Source organism: Acartia tonsa, chromosome 14, assembly GCF_053477335.1.
Source record: "Acartia tonsa isolate MP-2025a chromosome 14, ASM5347733v1, whole genome shotgun sequence".
Taxonomy (NCBI): Eukaryota; Metazoa; Arthropoda; class Copepoda; order Calanoida; family Acartiidae; genus Acartia; species Acartia tonsa.
The window spans coordinates 12,748,678-12,768,743 of record NC_137273.1 but is presented as its reverse complement, the minus strand read 5'-3'; the positions used below and the strand labels follow the sequence as shown (position 1 = coordinate 12,768,743).

Genomic DNA, 20,066 nt, shown 5'->3' with positions numbered 1-20,066 from the left:
GTTTTTTACTAAGGTTCGGTTATATCGGTTACAGGGGTACAGGAAAAGTACTCATTTATCATTTTAGAAAATGAAAATGGTAGCTAAAAAATTCTCATTCGGCAAACAGATAGAAGAAGATACGGGCACAAAATATCAAAATTATGTCACAAAGTTTGAAAAAGTCGTTGGGGATAAAGGTGAGTACGTACATGTACAAGTTAAAGCAGCGAAACTACTCTTTAGCTCTGAACGTAGCGTATCCGGTTATTTGTTTTCGGGAAGGTGATAGGTTCGAAACTTGGCCCAACAAAGTGTCATTTCTAATGAATGTTTAAAATGTTGCTTACTTCTGCTAGGTCAGTTATTTAGATAAGATTAGATTTATTGATGTACACACAAAGAAAAACTATTAAATAGAATAAATATAGTACAATTTGTTTCGATTTTTACACTTTATTTTTTGGATCATGGAAAGAAAACGAAGTTTCCGGTTTCGTCGTTTTTTCACAGTAGCCTTTCTCCTATTTCTAGCCCCTGCGGGGGGCTCTAGCCCTGCGGGGCTTTTTTTCTAACCCTGCGGGGCAATCATTAACATTTACTTAACCTAACCTAACCTAAAATAACCCTTCAAAAGCTACTGTGAAAATACGATAAAACCGGCAACTTCGTTTTCTTTCCATGATCCTATTTTTTGATTATTCAGTGTTGAAGTTCGTTTGTCCTAACGTTTCAGAGCTTCGATCTTATGGATGTTTTCATCCTTCTTTTTACAGAAATTTCAAAAGGAATTATTTTAGAGAAAGAACTATCCGACCTGGAAAGTATTCGTATCGAGGCTGCTATATTACAAGAAGATGATTACAGCCAAAATCTTCAAAAACTTATCTGTAATTCTAAATTATCAGGTAAGTCCAGCTAGACTTGAATAGTTCAATAGCAGATGAATTAATACCCATGAATAGAATAATTAAAATACCTTGAAATTAGATAATAGAAAGGGTTACCTAGATAATGTTATAAGACCTTTGAAACATGCCTAAAATTACCACCTTTGATTAAAATTATTAGTTGAAAAGATTAAACACAACAAGTTTCATTTCTTACCAAAACATCTTAATTTAATAATAGTACCCAATTTCTTTGAGCTAACAAATAATATAACGAGGTAATAAAACTTTGGGTGCCAGTGTATTTCACTGATTTATACCATTTATAAAGTTATTCTGTTCAGGAATTAACTGGCAGTATATAACCGAAGAGAATTTGTCGGCGGCAGAACAAAATGTAGAGTTGACCGAGTCCCTGGCCGGAGTTAAGATTCAGAATGCACAGGTATGTTAGTATCATCATATTCATTCCTATAACGATAAGGTTTGGTAGACTAGGAAAGATTTTGATACATTTTTTGCTGTATTACCACTGAAATAAAAAATTCCCCCACAAAACAATGAAAATTAGAGCAAAAATAAACGTGGTGGGGGGGGGGGGGGGGTGGACTCTTATAACCTCTCTCCGCTCAGTAAAGAAATTCGATTTAGTCCAAAAGCAAATTTCGTCATAATATAGAAAGTAGGAATCTTTTATCTTCTGTAGCGAAGGATTTCGCTAACCGCTGAACCGCCATATGATTCTCCTTTACAGTGAAGCTGCTCATAAGTCATGAGATGGTTTTAGGCTATTATATTCTTACTAGCGGATAAGCACCTAGAGGCTTCAGTGGCACTTTGAATGGTTTTTTTTCAAATAATACGTTACCTATCTATGTTGCGTTCAAGTCTCTACGATACCTATCTATGTTGCGTTCTAGTCTCTATACATAAAGAAAATTTCCATTTTTTTTGTGATTTCTCATGGGAGGGTTGTGGTAGCCTCCCCTAAAATAGTTATAAACCTTTCCGGGACCCATGAGAAGCTGCCCTGTTAAGGACAACCCGATCGGTTCAGCGGTTAGCGAGATCCTTCGGTACAAACAAACAAAGAGACAGCCAGAGACCAAACACACATCCTGTTACTTTATTATAAGGATAAAAAGTCTTTTTTTCTGCCCTTCCATATCCCTTCAAAAATATAGTCCCTAGATGCTAGGTGCGCAGCCACTAGTATACTTATAATGGAAAAATATCTCCAGAAAAATTTTCTCTTTATTTAGACAAAATGCATGTTATCCGAAGAGAATGATTGTATAAAAAGCTGGGAGTTGGCTATGCGTCTGTCAGGTGAAAGAAATGTGCCTTTTCAAAAAGTGCCCAACAAGCACTAAAATTTTGATAACCATCCTTTTAAAAAAAATTAAATAATGTTTGGGTAGTTATTTTTTTATGCCTGTCCTCTAAAACTGACGAATAGCAGTAACATGAGGATTTTTTTCTTCAACACACAATTTTGGAATGTCCTTTTTCACGTTTTCCTTGTTATATAATATATATACCTTATAATACATATATGCATTCTTATGTTGCATGTTAGGTATTCTTTTTGACAAAACTTTCTTATGTTGTAAAAAATTCAATGTCTATTTTAGATTCTTTCCCAGATTGTGAAGTTAAAACAAGTTTTAAAACTATTGGACCGATGAAACGAAAGGAATATTAAAATGCTTTACAAAACTTTCAAGGAAGTAACAGGATGTTCCTCTGTACGTTTGAATCCATGGATATGTGGAGAAGCCAACGACAGACAAAATATTAGTTCGAAAAATTCAAAATTTGTCTCAAGTAGCTTAAATGTATATGTAATATTAGGTACTACGTCAAACACTAGATACGTCAAACAGTAGATGCGACAAACGCTAGACAGACAAACAGTAGATGCGTCAAACGCTAGACAGACAAACAATAGATGCGTCAAACACTAGACTGCGACAAACAGTAGAATTTTCAATTTCGCGACAAACGATAGAATTTTTAAAGTGCGACAAACACTAGAAGCGACATATGCTAGAATTTAAACTTATAAAATATTCATAGACATTTTCGTTCATAAATACTAAATTCAAAAATCTATCAACGCAGGGATCCAAAAGGATAAGATAATTGCCGAAAAATCTATGTACATACTGTAAAATTAATGGTTATAACGTTTGAACACTCAACTTTTTAAACCAACCAATCAAAATTAATTCACGTAACAAAAGTTGTTTAGTCAATGAATAAAAAAACGTTCATATAAAACTTTGAGGACTAGTGTAATAAACAGCGCTGCTATCATCGTCCTTTCCCTGCAGATTTGCCCCAAGAGGTTGATAATTTTTTGTTGTTGGGGGTGGTTGGGAGTGTCTCACCTCCAAGAAAAAGCTTAAAACCATCACTAGACCATTATGTATATCCCTGAAGAGTAGAGCCCATTAGTTTCAGCGGTTACCGGGATCCTAAGCTTAAGACGGTCATACAGAGATCATTCTACTTTGTATTATAGATATAATAGGATTAATTCTAGCGTTTGTCGTATCTATTGTTTGTCGCCTTTAGAAAAAATCTAGTTTTTGTCATATTCTAGCGTTTGTCGCATTCTAGCGTTTGTCGTATCTAGCGTATGTCGTGTCTAGTGTTTGTCTGTCTACTGTTTGTCTGTCTAGCGTTTGTCGCATCTACTGTTTGACATATATAGGGTTTGACGTAGTGCCTAATATTATACTCTTGGCGCTTAGGTACCTATCAGTAAGAAGTATATCATAGTCTAATTGATTTAGTAAATAATACTGGATTTTTACATTTGGCACTTTCAAACTTCAGCTTTATCCTATGATCGGTAGTCTTTGGTCATAAGTTGTATTGCCCTGTTCTTAGAATTTATCAAAAATTACGTTTGTTTCCTGTAAATGCACCAAAAAAATTATTTTATTAAGCATTTTAAAAACTCACAAATAGAGAGAAATGCCGAGTATAACTGACGTTAAAATTAAAGTAACAGGTATGAAATTTACTACTTGCAAAAGTAAAGTCAACCTACTGTCATAAACACATTAAGTTGACTGTCATAAACACAGTAAGTTGACTGTCATAATCACAGTAAGTTGACTTTCATAAACACAGTAAGTTGATTGTCGTAAACACAGTAAGTTGACTGTCATAAACACAATTTTGTTGTCAAATTTACACCTGCATTTTTTAGGGTTATACCAAAAATACAATTGTTGCACTGTCAAAGTTTTCATATTCACATACTAAATGATGTGTGGTTTTCCCATGAGTGTCTAGCGGCCCCCCCCCCCTCCCCCCTATTTTTCAAAGAGATTTAAGATATAGTGCAGGGGCTGGTGTTTTTTCTCTATCTAACCCCTGCCGTGGGCCCTAACCTTGCGGGGACTATACCTGCGGCGCCCCAATCTCCGGAGCGGCTTAACAAGTACCCAATATAACTTAAAGTAATTAACAAACAAATGAAGAACTACCCCTCCCCCTTATTTTTATTTATTTTAAAAATAAGGAGGAGTAGGGTTTCTATTCTCATGATATAGGGATGAAATACTACAACTAATGTGTCTGGTATGAATTTATGTATTTTTACCTTGTGTTTGACTTTGTATGGCATATGTCCTTGATTCCTTTGTAAGACATTGAACATCGTATGAGGTTGTCAAATTATTTATGTCTTTGTGTTGCTAATGTGTGTTTAAGTCAGCGATCTAAAGGGATAAGACAATGGCCGATAAATTGATTTACATCCCCAATGATAATATACAAAATTACCCCTTCTGTAGATTAAAATTAGTGGTTAAAATGTTTGAACACCCAACTTAATAAACCAACAACCAATCAAAATTAAATTAAAGTCCCCAAAGTAGTTAAACCATCGAATAAGAAAACGTTATTAGAAAAATTTGGGGACTAGTGTAATTTGAAGCCAATTATCCCCTCCTTTCTCTATGGTTTAAGTACTTACCAAATTTTTTTAAAAATATTATTTCAAGGTCTGCAAAGCTGCTCTGACCTGGAACCAGCAGTCAAATACTGCCAGGAGGAGAATGAGTTACAGGTAGATATTGAGAAACTATTAGTTATGTTAGAATATATATTAATAGTTTGGTTGTTGCAGTTGTCCGTCGAATCGGAAATCCTATGATATAAAGTAATAATGCTTTTATGTCTGCAGCTGAAGATTTCAATAACTACAGAACCGATTGAGTTCTCTATTTTGGGGAACCTTCACAATGGCCCCTGGATGGTTTTAGAGCGTTTTTGGGACACAGCCTCTAGCAAAAAAAATATGAAAATAATTCTGTTTTGTTGGTTCCGCGGAAAGTGATTATTCCTATGATTCTTTTTAGGTTTTCTTGGCCAAGTCCTATGAAATAACATAGATTATTATTTTTATCTTGGTTAGAACCGGTTTAAATTCAGCAGAAATAAATTGGAGTCTTTGCGGTATAAGAAAATATGCTCAATTTCTAGTAAACTTTAATTTAGGTATCTTTTCTAAGGTTACTTGACCATTTTAAAATCTTTACATGCTGATCTTTTGAAAATGTTAGAAAGGGGAATGTAGGTTGTGCTAAAATTCCGAAAAGGTGTGAGTTTTAAGGCTTAAAAACAGTAGGTAGTTAAACAATAAAATTTATGTTAACTTAAGAAAAAAAAATTTTGTCTATAGTTCTTTTCAATAAGGAATATACATATTTAGTGAATATTATCGTTCTACTACAGTTTTTAAGCCTTAAAACTCACACCTTTACAGAATTTTAGCACAACTTACCTCCCCCTTATTTCAAGTTTTGTTTTAGATGTTTCATGGAATATTGAGAGAATATCTAGTTTGTTATCAAAACCGCATAGAACATATTCAAAGAGCTCTAAAGGAAACACACGTTATTCTAAAGGTAACATGATATTTGTGTGGCTGACCGCAGGACCTCTAAAACGAAGATCTCCGAAAATTTTCTTTGTTTGTCTGTAGGTAAAATATTTTGAAATTTGTCATATATTGATTTCTTCTACCTTTTACTAATGTTATTGTAATTTTTCATTTTGCTCATATATATTATATAAAAAGGTTTGTTTTGTTTTGATCCAAGAAATTTGTTTTTGTTTTTGTTAAAAAAGGATAACTATAGTTTTATTAAGTTATCATGTATCAGAGAAAAAGAGGGGAAAGTATTCATTTAAACCATATTGTACAGAATTAACAGTTTTCACCATTTTTTTTTCAAAATTAGGTTTCTATATTGTGACAATGATATCTTTTGGCAAGATGGGTAAATAACTAAACTTATTAGATACCTTTCCTGTAACCAATATTCATTTAAACAATATTGTAATAAATTAACAGTTTTTACCATGTAGTTTTCAAAATTTTCAGGGAGACAATCTGCTCGAGTTCAAGAGCGACGAAGGTCACACAGTGGTGCATCTCTGTCTTACTATTCAATTTCTTGTGGCCAAACAAGGTAGGTCAGGGATCTAAAGGAATAAGACAATTGCCACTAAATTGAGGTATATCCCCAATGATTATACATAAAATTACCCCTTCCTTAGATTACAATAAGAAGTTGATACGTTTGGACACTCAAATACATGAAGCAACCAATTATCATTCCATAAATATTACCTAAAGTTGTTCACATTCAGCAAACGAATAAAAAGAAACCGTTATCATAAAACTTCATTACGGTGACTTAATTTGGGACACCTGCCATACTCGGCGAGGGTGAGGTAATAATGAGTAGCTCTCATGAGATAGCGGGTCAAGTCATAATGTGCTTCAACATGGAGCTTGAAAGCCCTAGTGGCTATACAAAAGTGTCTCAGCCTAAACCCTAAGAAACTATGGCTATCAATCAATCAAACAATAAAACTTTTGGAATTAGTGTAATAAACAGCCCAATGTCACGTCCTCTCCTCCCTGAGGTAGGCACCTCTCTGCATAAATGGGACACTTGCCATACGTGAAAATATTACAAGCAGACCTGGGCAGTGACTAAGCAATTTGAGTATGAATTGTTTGAAGGAAAAACCAGGGGTGTATATTTTCAAAATTGACCCGGCTCAGGGGGGGGGGGAGGAATAAAAAATAGGTGGTTGGAGGGTAAAAAAATGTAAAAATTAAGAAAACTGAAAACATTTTTTCCAAAAAAAACTAAAAGAATGTGTGAAAAGAGGAATAAAATAAATAAAATATACGAGTTCTTTAAATATTTTTCCATTTTCCCCCCTACTTGGTGAGAAAAAACTAAGGGGGGGGGGGGGAAATGAAAAATTTTGTAGCCGGGGAAAAAAAATCTTGTGCAGAATATACACCCCTGGGAAAAACTTTGTGGGACGGAGGGATTATTGGGTTGTTTTCTTACACGTGTCCCCAAAGTCTTATTTTTATTCGTTGGCTTAAAAATCTCGGAAACTTGTTGAATTTTGATTGATTGGTTAATTTAGTTCAGTGTCTGTCTCAACCACTAAATGTATTCTACAGAAGGGGTAATTTTTTGTATCATTGTTGGGGATGTACATCAATTTATCGGCTGTTGTCTTATCCTTTTAGAGTCCTGGTAAACTTGAGTATAAACTTATGATGCAACCAAAATGATAGTCAAAGTGGGTTGGTGCAACCAAAATGAAAGAAGAACTATGGGTTGGAAGAACTATTTATTTTAACATTGTTTGACAGAAACTTGGATCTTGTCTCTGGGCAGAATACAAATATCTTAATTTTAGAGTATAGAATTCATAATTTTTATATTTTAGTCGCTTCCACACTGCGTTATAGTAGGATAGTCAAAAATGTGTATTTACTGTTGCGATGTCAGTCCCAGACGCGTGTGGTATATAGTAAAATTAGAAGACATGTCAACTCCTTTGACATAGTACTTCTAGACTAATGTCGTAATATTGAGGAGTTTGCTGTTGGGTGTTACTTGACCTAATACCATCAATTTTTTTTCAGGATGGACAGAATCTTGGATGTGCAAGGCATAAGTTTTATAATACTTTTCAAAATATTAATTTATTATCCTTAATCTACATATAAGTATAGGTATTAAATCATTTGAGCAAATTGTTTAACTTATACATGCGAATAAACCCTGCTAAAAGTAGGTGTTCAAAAAAGTTAATGTAAAAAATTAAGTAACGCTTTGGCCAAAAAGTCTTTCAAAATAGGAGAGACTTATTACATTTATCAGCAGGGATCAGGGGGGGAGGGAGGTTACTCCACTATCTTAGAGGCCATCCTTTTAAACTTCTACATAAGACTTGATGAAAAATCGCCGCCGTATTTTTGTGTTATAAACTGCCTTGCATATAGTTTACTGAGCTGGGACTGAAAGCTGCCACCAGCTGCAATCTTCCCAGAGAAATTATCAACCATGGATTCTATGAGGTTAGCTCCCAATAAAGGATAAATAGAATACGTGGATATTGTGAGAAAATCTCCCATACCCTGTTAAATGTTTCTCCCAGCTTGCTAATATAACGATACCCCACCCCCCTTTTGACAATACCCCATCGTCTGACCGTGGAGGAACGAATTGACCAATCTGAAGCAGGGTTGTGCAAAACCCTGGTTTTTTGAAAATACCCCAGGGCTGCGAGTAATAGGGGTTTTACCCGGGTTTTGGGGGTTTTGGGTTTTTTTACTGTAAAAGCTAGAATAATATAAGATATTTTATTATCCATAATACAAAGTAGCTTGATTCTTGTCCATTAAGATCCCAGTAACCACTTAACCAGTTGGATTCTACTCTTCAGGGAATATATATAATGGTCCTGTGGTGGTTTTAAGCTATTTTCTTGAGGGGTGGGACACCGACAACCAACCTCCCCCCAAAAAACAAAAAAAAATCCCTCAACCTTGTTTAAAGCAGTTAATTGAAAAGGTTGCAAAAAATATTTTTTTTTTTTAATTGCCTATTGGGGTAAAGCCCATAGATGCGAGGGGCAAAGCCACTAGTATAATATATAATGGACGAGTCTTTCTATGGCGCAGCTAGATTCATAGTATTTTCACAGAAGCTTTTCTCTTATTTCTACCCCTGCGGGGTAATCATTACCTCTTAACTAACCTAACTTAAAATAACCTATTAATAGCTACTATAAAAATAAAAAGAAAACCACTGTGCCATGATACCAATTAGGTCCATTCTTTTAAACTGTTTTTAACCTATTTTTGAATGGGGGGTCAAAAATATACTAGGACACCTATAGAATCAGACTGCAGAGCCCAAATTTGAATTAAGTCCCCAATAAAATTTTTGGGGGATTTAAAAATTCATTTTTAGTGTTGCTGTAATCATTTTGACCGAAGCAAAAGCTCTTTTTTTACTTCGGGTAATATTGTGGCTTACAGAACATTTTTATATAATTCACTTTATATTGATACAATAAAAAAAACATTACTCTGTGAGTCTGTTCATTGGAAATGATTTTTTTCCAAAACAATTAATTTCATTGAAAAATCTAACATTTACAATAAAACAAATAATTCTGAAATCTAACCAATAAGAAGTCTTGTTTTATATAATTCTTTACAATTCAAAAAAAGAGTGTTTTCACAAAGTGACGTATTTCCAATGTAGTTAAATATTTTTTATTTAATTAAAATGAAAAGAATGAAAACCATACACATAAAAGATACATACTTTTTGAAATTATTTTAAAAGATAAGTTTGAATAATCTTATTTTATAACACATTTGTATATGTGACAAAAATAAATTTGTTGTATTGCATAAACATTTGTTGTCATTTAACCCTTTACAGCCATTTTTTATGTTTTTAAAATAAGTGAGAGAACACAAACATGTTAATGTTAATTCGTTGATATATTATAAAGAATTAACTTTTTAGTGAATTTTTATAGTAAAATCATAAGGCCTAATTTTACTCTATACCAGAATGCAATATTTATGAAGCAAAACACTCTAAAAGCTACGAATTTTACCCAAATAAAAAAAAGACCTTTTGCTTCGGTCAAAATGATCACGGCAACAGTAAAAATTAATATTTAAATCCCCCCAAAAAAGTTTATTGGGGACTTAATTCAAATTTAGGCTCTGCAGTCTCATTCTACTGGTGTCATAGTATATTTTTTATATACGTTTTAAAGATAGGTTAAAAACAGTTTAATATTTAGAAACAGGCTAGGACACAATTGAGTGATTCCTTTGTTAAATACATGCAAGGGGTCAATGAAAACATATTTTTTTATATAAATAATGAAAAATAAACTGATTTTTAAAACAATTTTTGCTTTTTTTTGAAAAAAACCCAAAATCCTAAAACCCCTTGGTTTTTTTAGGTGGGTTAAAAGACAAGAAACCCAGGTGGGTTTTGGGGTGGGTTTTTTGTCTGCCAACCCTGATCTGAAGGCTAAATTGACGACAAAAATTCCACTGTCACAAAATCAAATTCTATATCCGTTCTGCCGATCTGTCTCCAACTGAAAGAAGCACTATTTTTAGTAGCGAAGCTACTCTATAATTCACTATGTCCGTCCGTCAGTCCGTTAGTCCGTCAGTCCGTCAGTCCGTCAGTCAGTCCGTAACGCTATGGGGGAAATGGGATTTACTCAGCTCCTATAAAAGATAGGATTCTGAAATTTTTTGACAACATTCCCATCATTAAGGAGCACAATTAACTATAAAACATCAATGGCGGTCGGACGGCTTTTTAGCAGGTTTTAGGCTATTTTTTTAATTTTGCACATTTTCCCCCATATCTTTGGTGTTTATGGTCCGATTTTCAAAATTTTTTCAGTTAAAGATATCAAAATTAAATTTTCCGTCGTTTGGAGAAAACAATAATGACGGTCAGACTGCCTTTTTGCAGGTTTTTGGCTATTTTTATATTTTTTACATTTTCTCCCATATCTTTGGTGTTTATGATCCGATTTTCAAAATTTTTTCAGTTATACATATCAAAATCAAATTTCACATTGTTTGAAGAAAACAACTATGACAGTCAGACTGCCTTTTTGCAGGTTTTTGGCTATTTTATATTTTTTACATTTTCCCCCATATCTTTGGTGTTTTTAGTCCGATTTTAAAAATTTTTTCAGTTAAAAATATCAAAATTAAATTTTCCGTCGTTTGGAGAAAACAATAATGACGGTCAGACTGCCTTTTTGCAGGTTTCTGGCTATTTTTTATATTTTTTACATTTTCCCACATATCTTTGGTGTTTTTAGTCCGATTTTTAAAATTTTTTCAGTTAAAGATATCAAAATTAAATTTCACGTCGTTTGAAGAAACAACCATGACGGTCAGTCCCATCCACAAAATTTTGTGCTTCGCTACGTATGGATGTTGTCATCCTTGTTTGTTTGTTAATAAGTATGTCGAATGCGTAGGTATTATAGGCTAGGATTGATTTTTCTTGCAACAACAAACAAGGATGACAACATCCTTAAGTAGCAAATCACAAATAAATACGTCCGTACGTAACGAATAGCTTTTTTCGTTAATTTAGGTATGTTAGAATTGTCCTATTGATTTCAAACCTTGCATGATAATTCCGTAGAATTTGATTTTTAAAAACTTTATAACAACAATTTTATTATGTGATGTAATCATCCGATTGATCTGATTTTTGGAGTACTGATTCCTATTACAATAAGGTACAATATTATAAGCAACGCATCTCTATATTCAAGTCCTTAAAATGTCAGTATGTCCTTAAACAGAATTTTGTTATTTAAGAACTTTTGCAACAAATTTACATAGGTATAATTTTGTTAAAACTTATTTATATTTTTTATATTCAGTTCTGACACACTACAAGAGTTAATGTCGGTCTGTCATATCGTTTCAGAGCTTCGCTTTATGGATGTTGTCATCCTTGTTTAACTGGATTTGAATGTATCTGTTTCTAGGACTGGAGTATTGGTTACTGTATTGAAACACTGGCCAAAGTCGCTTCCCTCGCTTCACAAGGTTACATCATTTCATTTTTTAAAATTTATTAAGGCAGTGCCCCAGAAACAACCTCACCCCTTATTTTAACCCTTGCAGTACCACTGCCCTAACCCTTTGGGGCTACCATGTACCTCATAACCCAAATTTACCTGACCTAAAGACAAATATACCCCCCAACCGCAAAAAAAAGTTGAGGTTCGGGATTCTGTAATCACTAAGCATTATTAGGGAAATCTCCAAACAATAAATAAATTAATCTTTCTGAATCTTTCGGACAGGCCTCAGACATTTATTAGCTGCGCCCCTAGTCTGTTTTCAACAGGGAGGGAGGTGACATTGGTCACTGGTACCCAAAGTTTTATTTCCACGTCATCTTAATCGTTGAAAAACTTTGGGTACTTTTATATGATTTTTATTAATTGATTACAAACTAATAGAGTCCAAACTTTTCAACCAATAATTTTTTAGAAGAGGAAGATGAGAGCCAAGTGGAACATTTTAAAACCCCCAAAGTTGAAGCTAAAAGTCACCACTACAGGAAGAAAATCATTATTTTTGTCACCCCCTTATTTTTAAAATCAATTAAAAAAAGGGCGGGGGGGGGGGGTGATAGTTTTATTCCTATACGAAATCCATGCACTTAGCCAAAAGTGAAGGTGTTAAAGATTGTTCAAACTGATTCTTTATCAGGTGCGCAGCATGAATAGTTAGAAAAGTGGGAATGCTCTGGCACAAAACTGCAATGTATTATTATATATACCTACAGTTCTCGTGATGCTTCCCTCCTGTATAGGTTATCTAAATTTAATTGATAAATAATCAGGGAGGAAGGGAACATTGGGCGACTTATTACACAGTCCCCAAAGATTTAAATAACCTTATTCCTTGGTCTACCTAATTTTTTGATCTCTTATTGAATTTTGAATGGTTGGTTCATTAAGCTAAGTGTTCAAATGTTTTAATCACTAATTGTAATCTACTAAAGGGGTAATTTTGTGTACAATCACTTGGGATGTATATCAATTTCCGTCTTGTATAAATCTAAATTTAATTAAAGAAGTCAAATAATTGGGGTCAAGTGAAATATTGCTGGTAACGAATGCTTCCTGGTTCCCCTGGGATTATTGCAAGATTCCTGGATCTAGCATTACAAGAAATAAATAATGGTTTTCAACTTTACTAGTACCCCTGTAAATGGAAGAGAAGAGGGAACGGATAATGATACCGTAGCAAGTGATTTAGTGTGCACACCACTCAACAGCCAGTCTCATAAACCAAGACAACGAAGAATTTGATTTCCAGTATCATGTCTTCCTAACCGATTAATATCCGCTGGATTTGAACCGGTTAGCTAAACTGAAAAATAATGTATAGCATCGTAATGCAGACAATTTTTCACGAATATTAAAATAAAAATCATAAGATTAATACCTACTAGTTTTGTTGGCCCGGGCCTGAGAAAACTGGTTTTATTTTTTAAAATTTTTCATTTTGATATCCGCGGAAAGCTGTTTATAGTACGATGCGATTAATAACTATTTTTTATTTAGGACATCTGTCCCAACATTTTCATAAAGTTTGTCTTTGTAAATAGTAATAATATATGTAATAAAGTATTATATATTTATTCTTTCCTAATGCTTTTTAAATGAAAACTGTTTCTATAATTAGTGTCCAGTCGTCGGTATATAACGTTAAAACAAGGATGACAACATCCACAAAAGCGAAGCTCTGAACAGGTAGGACAAACGAACATTAACACTTGTAGAGTGTCAGAACTAAATAATCAGAATATAAATGAATAAAGTTCTAACCAGTATTGTAAGTAAATTAGTTGAAAAACTGCAGGATAATGTTTAAGGACATACTTACATTTTTTAGGACTGGATAATAGGATGATTTGCTTATACCATTGTACATTGTTGTCCTAAGAATCAGTATTCCAAATATTAGATCAATCAGATAATTATTATAAATAAAAGTTTGTTCTTAAAAAAATCAACATATTTAAAATGGACGTCCAGACGTTCTGGTAACGATTATAGAGTTGATACGCTTTCTAATTCGTACCTAACTACTACAGGAATCAGCATGCAAAGTTTGAAATCGAGAGGACAATTCTAACATGCCTAAATTAACGAAAAGAGCTAACAGTTACAAACGTACGGACCTATCCTAATTATAGAAAAGCTTTGCTTTTAAAAAGTTTGTAACTAGCTATAGTAGATCTAGATGGTCAAGCTAGCCCCATAATCTGTCAAACTTAAAAATTATTATAAACAGACGAACGAACAGTTTTGTTAAGAATTTTTTCGACGATGTGATTTCCCGAAAGCTAACTTTATCCCAGGAAACTCATAGATAATTCTTTATAATATGTTTGGTCATATACTTCACATTATACGAGGGAAGAAATATTTATTTAATCCTCTTAGGAATTTTTTACTTCAATTTTGAAATTTTAAAACAAAAAAAATCCTTTTAAAAAAACATTAGATATGGTGGGTTTGACTCCCCCCCCCCCCCCTCACCACTAAAGCGCCTCGGGGCTTGTTGCATTAAACTGAATAAATATTGACGTTTTCTATAATTGGTTCATGTTGAAATTCCAATTTTTCCGTCTAACTCTACAGGGATAAGACAATCAAAGAAATAAGCGTTGTCCCTCAAAATATCTTGTAGAGAACAAATTATTCCCCCCTCCTCTTATTTTAAAAATAAAATGGAAATAAGAATGGGGGGGGGTGGTTTGTTTTTCCATTGCTTGTTTATTATTTTGGTCAGGTTATGTTAGGTTTTATTGGGTAATGGGTAGCCCGCAGGGTTAAGAGCCCTTCCACTATGGCGAAGAAAGCATCAAGAAATATTAATTATTATGTGTTATTGTGAATAAACTGCAGATATGTCATAGGTAAGACATTGATGGAATAAGATATGTTGAATGCAATGGCCTAACACAGGCACGTTTAAACCTTCCAGACAAGGGTTTGGTTTCTGTAGTGTCCATTTATTTGTAAACTAACAAGGATGACAACATTCATAAAAGCGAAGCTCTGAAATAGAAGGACAACGAACATAAACACTTGTAGATTGTCATTACTGAATTAGCAGAATATTAATGCATCAGTACAAACAATTTTGCAAGTAAATTTGTTGCAAAACAGCATAAATAGATGATACTGTTTAAGGACATAATTACATTTTTGGGACTTGTTTATAGAGATGCTTCGCTTATAAAATTGTACCTTGTTGTAATAGGAATCCGTTTTCAAAAAATCAGAAGATTCGGATAATTTTAACATACAAAAATTTGTTGTCAAAAAAGTTAAAAATCGATATGTTTAAAATGGACGTACAGACATTCTGGTATTGATTATAGAGTTGCTACGCTTTCTAAATTCTACCTAACTACTACAGGAATCATCATTCAAAGTTTGGTATCGATAGGACAATTCTAGCCTGTTTAAATTAACGAAAAGAGCTAACTGTGACGGACGGACCGACCCTAATTATAGAAAAGCTTCGCTCTTAAAATGTGAACATTTGACGTTTACATCTAATTGATGTTTACTGATTATTTATTTTTCATTAAACTATTCCTTGTTCTGCAGATAAAGTAATTTACTGTTTTTGCATTCGTCTGCTCTATCTTTCTATAGTTCCAGCCACTCTTTAACTTTCTTATGTCCGTCCGTAAGTCCGCACGTTAAAATGAGCATAATAACTATGTATGAATTAATAAATCATCTGCAGCAAATAACAAACTATTATATAATATAAAGTCATTTAGTTGATCTTCGCTTTTGTAAATGTTGCCTTCCTTGTTAACATTAAATTTGCTAAAGATTTTTATACCATCAATATATAACAACTTACTCAGGTTTAGGAGGGGACATTGAGCTGTTTATTACACTAGTCCCTAAAGTTTTCTAACAACGTTTTCTTATTCGTTGGCTTAGCAACTTTGTAGACTTTCCTATAATCTTTATCTAAAGATGGGGTATTTTTGTGTATTATTGTGGATGCTCATTAATTTATCGGTCATTGTCTTATTTCTTTAGATCTCTGACATTTTGAGTATAATGTAGAAAGATTTGTTATTGCTGCGCTTCTTAATATGGATGAAATTGTCCTTGTTCTACCAATTCTCTTTTTCCTTTACTCTAGTTCCCCCCCCCCCCCCTTTTACTCATCATTACCGCGATTTCTGTGCACGTAGTCATGACAACCAAATAAACCCGGTGAGATATATGAGTGGATTTATATTAACTTGAGAGGAAGAGAGGGCATATTTGTGTGTTTATTACACTAGTCTTCATCGTTTTTATAATAACATTTTCTAATTCATTGGCTTAATAACTTTAGGGACTTTTATGGAATTTTTATTGATGGTTCATAAAGTTGAGTATCCAAACGGTTCAACCTATAATTGTAATCTACAGAAGGGATCATTTTTTTGTCATCATTGGGGATGTACATCAATTTGTCGATCATTGTCTTATCCCTCCAAGTATCAAGAGGATTGTAGCGAAAGAAATCATGTTGATAGTTAGGCCTAGATTAGAGAGACCCCGCAGGGGTTAAATATACAAAATATCAAATTATCGATCAAACAAAATCCTAAAAAATTATTTTTTTTTAAGTAGGGGGGGGGGGCGACGTTTGAAGTGCACAAAGCTAGTCAACACTAAAGAATATCTTAGGATGGAAACCAGCTATTCTAACCCCCCGCCCCGCCCCCCCCCCCTCCCAAACCTTAGATGAAGTGAGAGGAAACCGCTTTTTATTACTACTACCCTCCTAAGTAAAGGCCCATGAGAGGGTGTGGTACCCCTCTTTATCATATTTCCCTGAAAAAAATATTCCTCTTAAGTGATTAGTTGGCTATTTATGCTCCCTACTAGATAAGGTGGGGGAAATAGGAAGCAAAAAATAAAATGGTGTTAGGAAAGGAGGAAGCAAAAGGGAATATGAAGAAAACTTTTCTTTGCTTGTTTGTAACATAACTCACAAATTGCTCCTTACGTTATTAGCACTTTAAAAAAATGTAACTTTATTGTTAATAGCTGCTTACCCTTAACCTACAAACACGTATCTAATTTATCATTTTTATCGTATTTTACTTATTATATTTTGTATGATTATTTCTGTAAAACGAATAAATCATTTCAACAACAACAACTAGCGACTAAGCTCCTGGAGGCCTTTTTTAGAGGGCTAATGTTTTTTAGAGCGAATTCTCTTTGGATATTGGTAGTACCATCCTCCAATATATTTCCAAACGTTCCAATGACCTATGAGAAGCTACACAGTAAAGGAGAACCAGATCAGTTAAGTAGTTAGCAAGATCCTTAGGAATTGGCACAGATAGACAGACAGACACACACACACACAGATCATGTTACTTTCATATAACGATGCTACTGTTCTATTGCTATTAATTTTAATACATTTTATTCATTTTATTGGTCGCGTTTTTTGAGTCTATCTTTTGTTGAATCAAAGACAGAAGAATTTACTACAACAAATATTCCCAGAAATATTCCTTCTTTATTTTCCTTAGTTGTAATTTGTTTTTCTTTTATGCAAGTATAGAGTGGTCTTCATTATACAGTGGTATATATAAATGTGAAATCCTTTTATAAAGTTACATGATGTCTTTCTGTGTATACTGAAAGACATACCGCAGTCCGTGGAAAGTAAAATTGCCTAAAATTTCCACTAGATCATTAGGAATGCATAAAAAGCGAAAGGAAAAACATTATACCTAAAAATTTGAGCAAATACGCAAGAATGCTAATCAATTATTTTGCCTTATTTTCGGCACCATCCCAGTTGAGGAGTGAGATTCTACCCCATACGAAAAAATAAACCCCCCCCCCCCCCGCCATCTGTCAAAATAAACCCCCCCCCCCCCCCGGCATCATTTGATTTTGTACCCCATCTTAAATTTTGGTCCCTGTAATTTTCAATGTTTAAAACAAAGCTTGGTGGTAATAAACTATGAGTTATAGGGGTAAAATATTACATATGGGGTAAGTATATAAAATATGGGGAACAAAAATCACACATGGAGGTCCAAAAATTAATATGGGGTCATTTTTTCATGATGGGGTAGCTTCAAGTGCTTATATCTGGAGAACCGTAAGAGATAGAGGCCTAGTTGCTTGACTGTGGTAACTCAGATTTACATAAGAAAGCCATTTATGCACATGGGGTGTCAAAATTTGAGATGGGGTATTTTTTTCATGATGGGGTGTCAAAATTTGATATGGGGTATTTTTTTCATGATGGGGTAGGTTTGAGTTCTTATATCTGGTGAACCGTAAGAGATAGAGGCCTAGTTGCTTGACTGTGGTAACTCAGATTTAAATAAGGAAGCCATTTATGCACATGGGGGCCCAAAATATGATATGGGGTATTTTTTTCATGATGGAGGTAGTTTCAAGTGCTTATATCTTGAGAACTGTAAGAGATAGAGGCCTAGTTGCTTGACTGTGGTAACTCAGATTTACATAAGGAAGCCATTTATTCACATGGGGGACCAAAATATGATATGGGGTATTTTTTTCATGATGGGGGTAGTTTCAAGTGCTTATATCTGGAGAACCGTAAGAGATAGAGGCCTAGTTGCTTGACTGTGGTAACTCAGATTTACACAAGGAAGCCATTTATGCACATGGGGGACCAAAACATAATATGGGGTATTTTTTTCATGATGGGGGTAGTTTCAAGTGCTTATATCTGGAGAACCGTAAGAGATAGAGGCCTAGTTGCTTGACTGTGGTAACTCAGATTTACATAAGGAAGCCATTTGTTCACATGGGGGACCAAAACATGATATGGGGTATTTTTTTCATGATGGGGGTAGTTTCAAGTGCTTATATCTGGAGAACCGTAGGAGATAGAGGCCTAGTTGCTTGACTGTGGTAACTCAGATTTACATAAGGAAGCCATTTATGCACATGGGGGACCAAAATATGATATGGGGTATTTTTTTCATGATAGGGGTAGTTTCAAGTGCTTATATCTGGAGAACCGTAAGAGATAGAGGCCTAGTTGCTTGACTGTGGTAACTCAGATTAAAGTAAGGAAGCCATTTATGCACATGGGGGTACATAAATTAATATGGGGGTTATTTTTCTATGATGGTGGGTAAAAATTGAATATAGGGGCCAATTTTTTATGATGGGGTTGGGGGTTAAAATTAGGTTAGGTTAGGTGAAGTTAGGTTAGGTTAGGTTAGGTTAGGTTAAAATGGGTTAGGTTAGGTTAATATGGGTTAGGTTAGGTTAAGATGGGTTAGGTTAGGTTAAAATGGGTTAGGTTAGGTTAAGTTTGTTAGGTTAGGTTAAGATGGGTTAGGTTAGATTAAAATGGGTTAGATTAGGTTTAGTTGGTTCATGTTAGTTTAAAATTGGTTAGGTTAGGTTAGGTTAAGTTAGGTTAGTTTAAGATTGAGTAGCCCTGCAGAGTTAGGGTCTCCTGCACAGGTTAGGTAATATTGAGGAGCCCTGCAAGGTTAGGGCCCCCGGGGGGGCCTAACCTTGCAGGGCTCCTCAATATTACCTAACTTAACTTAACCTAATTCCCTCTCCACCATAACAAATGGCCCCTATATTCAATTTTTACCCACCATCATGAAAAAAAACAACCCCATCAAATTTTGGTACCCTATGTTCATGAAGGGATTAGGAAATATTGAGTAGCCTTGCAGAGTTAGGGTCTCCTGCACAGGTTAGGTAATATTGAGGAGCCCTGCAAGGTTAGGGCCCCCGGGGGGCCCTAACCTTGCAGGGCTCCTCAATATTACCTAACCTAACTTAACCTAATTCCCTCTCCACCATAACAAATGGCCCCTATTTTCAATTTTTACCCACCATCATGAAAAAAGAAACCCCCAACAAATTTTAGTACCCTATGTTCATTAATGGCTTCCTTATGTAAATCTGAGTTACCACAGTCAAGCAACTAGGCCTCTATCTCTTACCGTTCTCCAGATATAAGCACTTGAAATTACCCCCATCATGAAAAAAATACCCCATATCATATTTTGGTCCCCCATGTGCATAAATGGCTTCCTTATGTAAATCTGAGTTACCACAGTCAAGCAACTAGGCCTCTATCTCTTACGGTTCTCCAGATATAAGCACTTGAAACTACCCCCATCATGAAAAAAATACCCCATATCATATTTTGGTCCCCCATGTGCATAAATGGCTTCCTTACTTTAATCTGAGTTACCA

The 20,066-nt window shown here is 34.4% G+C and overlaps 1 protein-coding gene across 1 annotated transcript; it reads left to right on the top strand.

The window, feature by feature from the left end:
* The first annotated feature begins 46 nt into the window (after nucleotides 1–46).
* Nucleotides 47–13,407, top strand: LOC145305696 (uncharacterized). Its single transcript, XM_080147407.1, has 14 exons — nucleotides 47–179; nucleotides 780–887; nucleotides 1,214–1,314; nucleotides 2,132–2,198; nucleotides 2,504–2,565; nucleotides 3,849–3,891; nucleotides 4,892–4,956; nucleotides 5,702–5,797; nucleotides 6,277–6,364; nucleotides 7,855–7,880; nucleotides 8,215–8,289; nucleotides 11,778–11,838; nucleotides 12,289–12,358; nucleotides 13,004–13,407. The coding sequence occupies exons 1-14, from the start codon at nucleotides 71–73 to the stop codon at nucleotides 13,113–13,115; spliced, it is 1,083 nt and encodes a 360-aa protein (XP_080003533.1). The 5' UTR covers nucleotides 47–70; the 3' UTR covers nucleotides 13,116–13,407.
* The last annotated feature ends 6,659 nt before the right edge of the window (nucleotides 13,408–20,066 follow it).

Bases quoted from the DNA above. Each gene is read 5' to 3' on its own strand.
- LOC145305696 (XM_080147407.1), top strand. From the start codon at position 71: ATGAAAATGGTAGCTAAAAAATTCTCATTCGGCAAACAGATAGAAGAA. The intron at 2,566-3,848 runs GAATATTAAAAT...ACTCACAAATAG, and splicing joins TTGGACCGATGAAACGAAAG to AGAGAAATGCCGAGTATAAC. The intron at 3,892-4,891 runs GTATGAAATTTA...TATTATTTCAAG, and splicing joins CGTTAAAATTAAAGTAACAG to GTCTGCAAAGCTGCTCTGAC.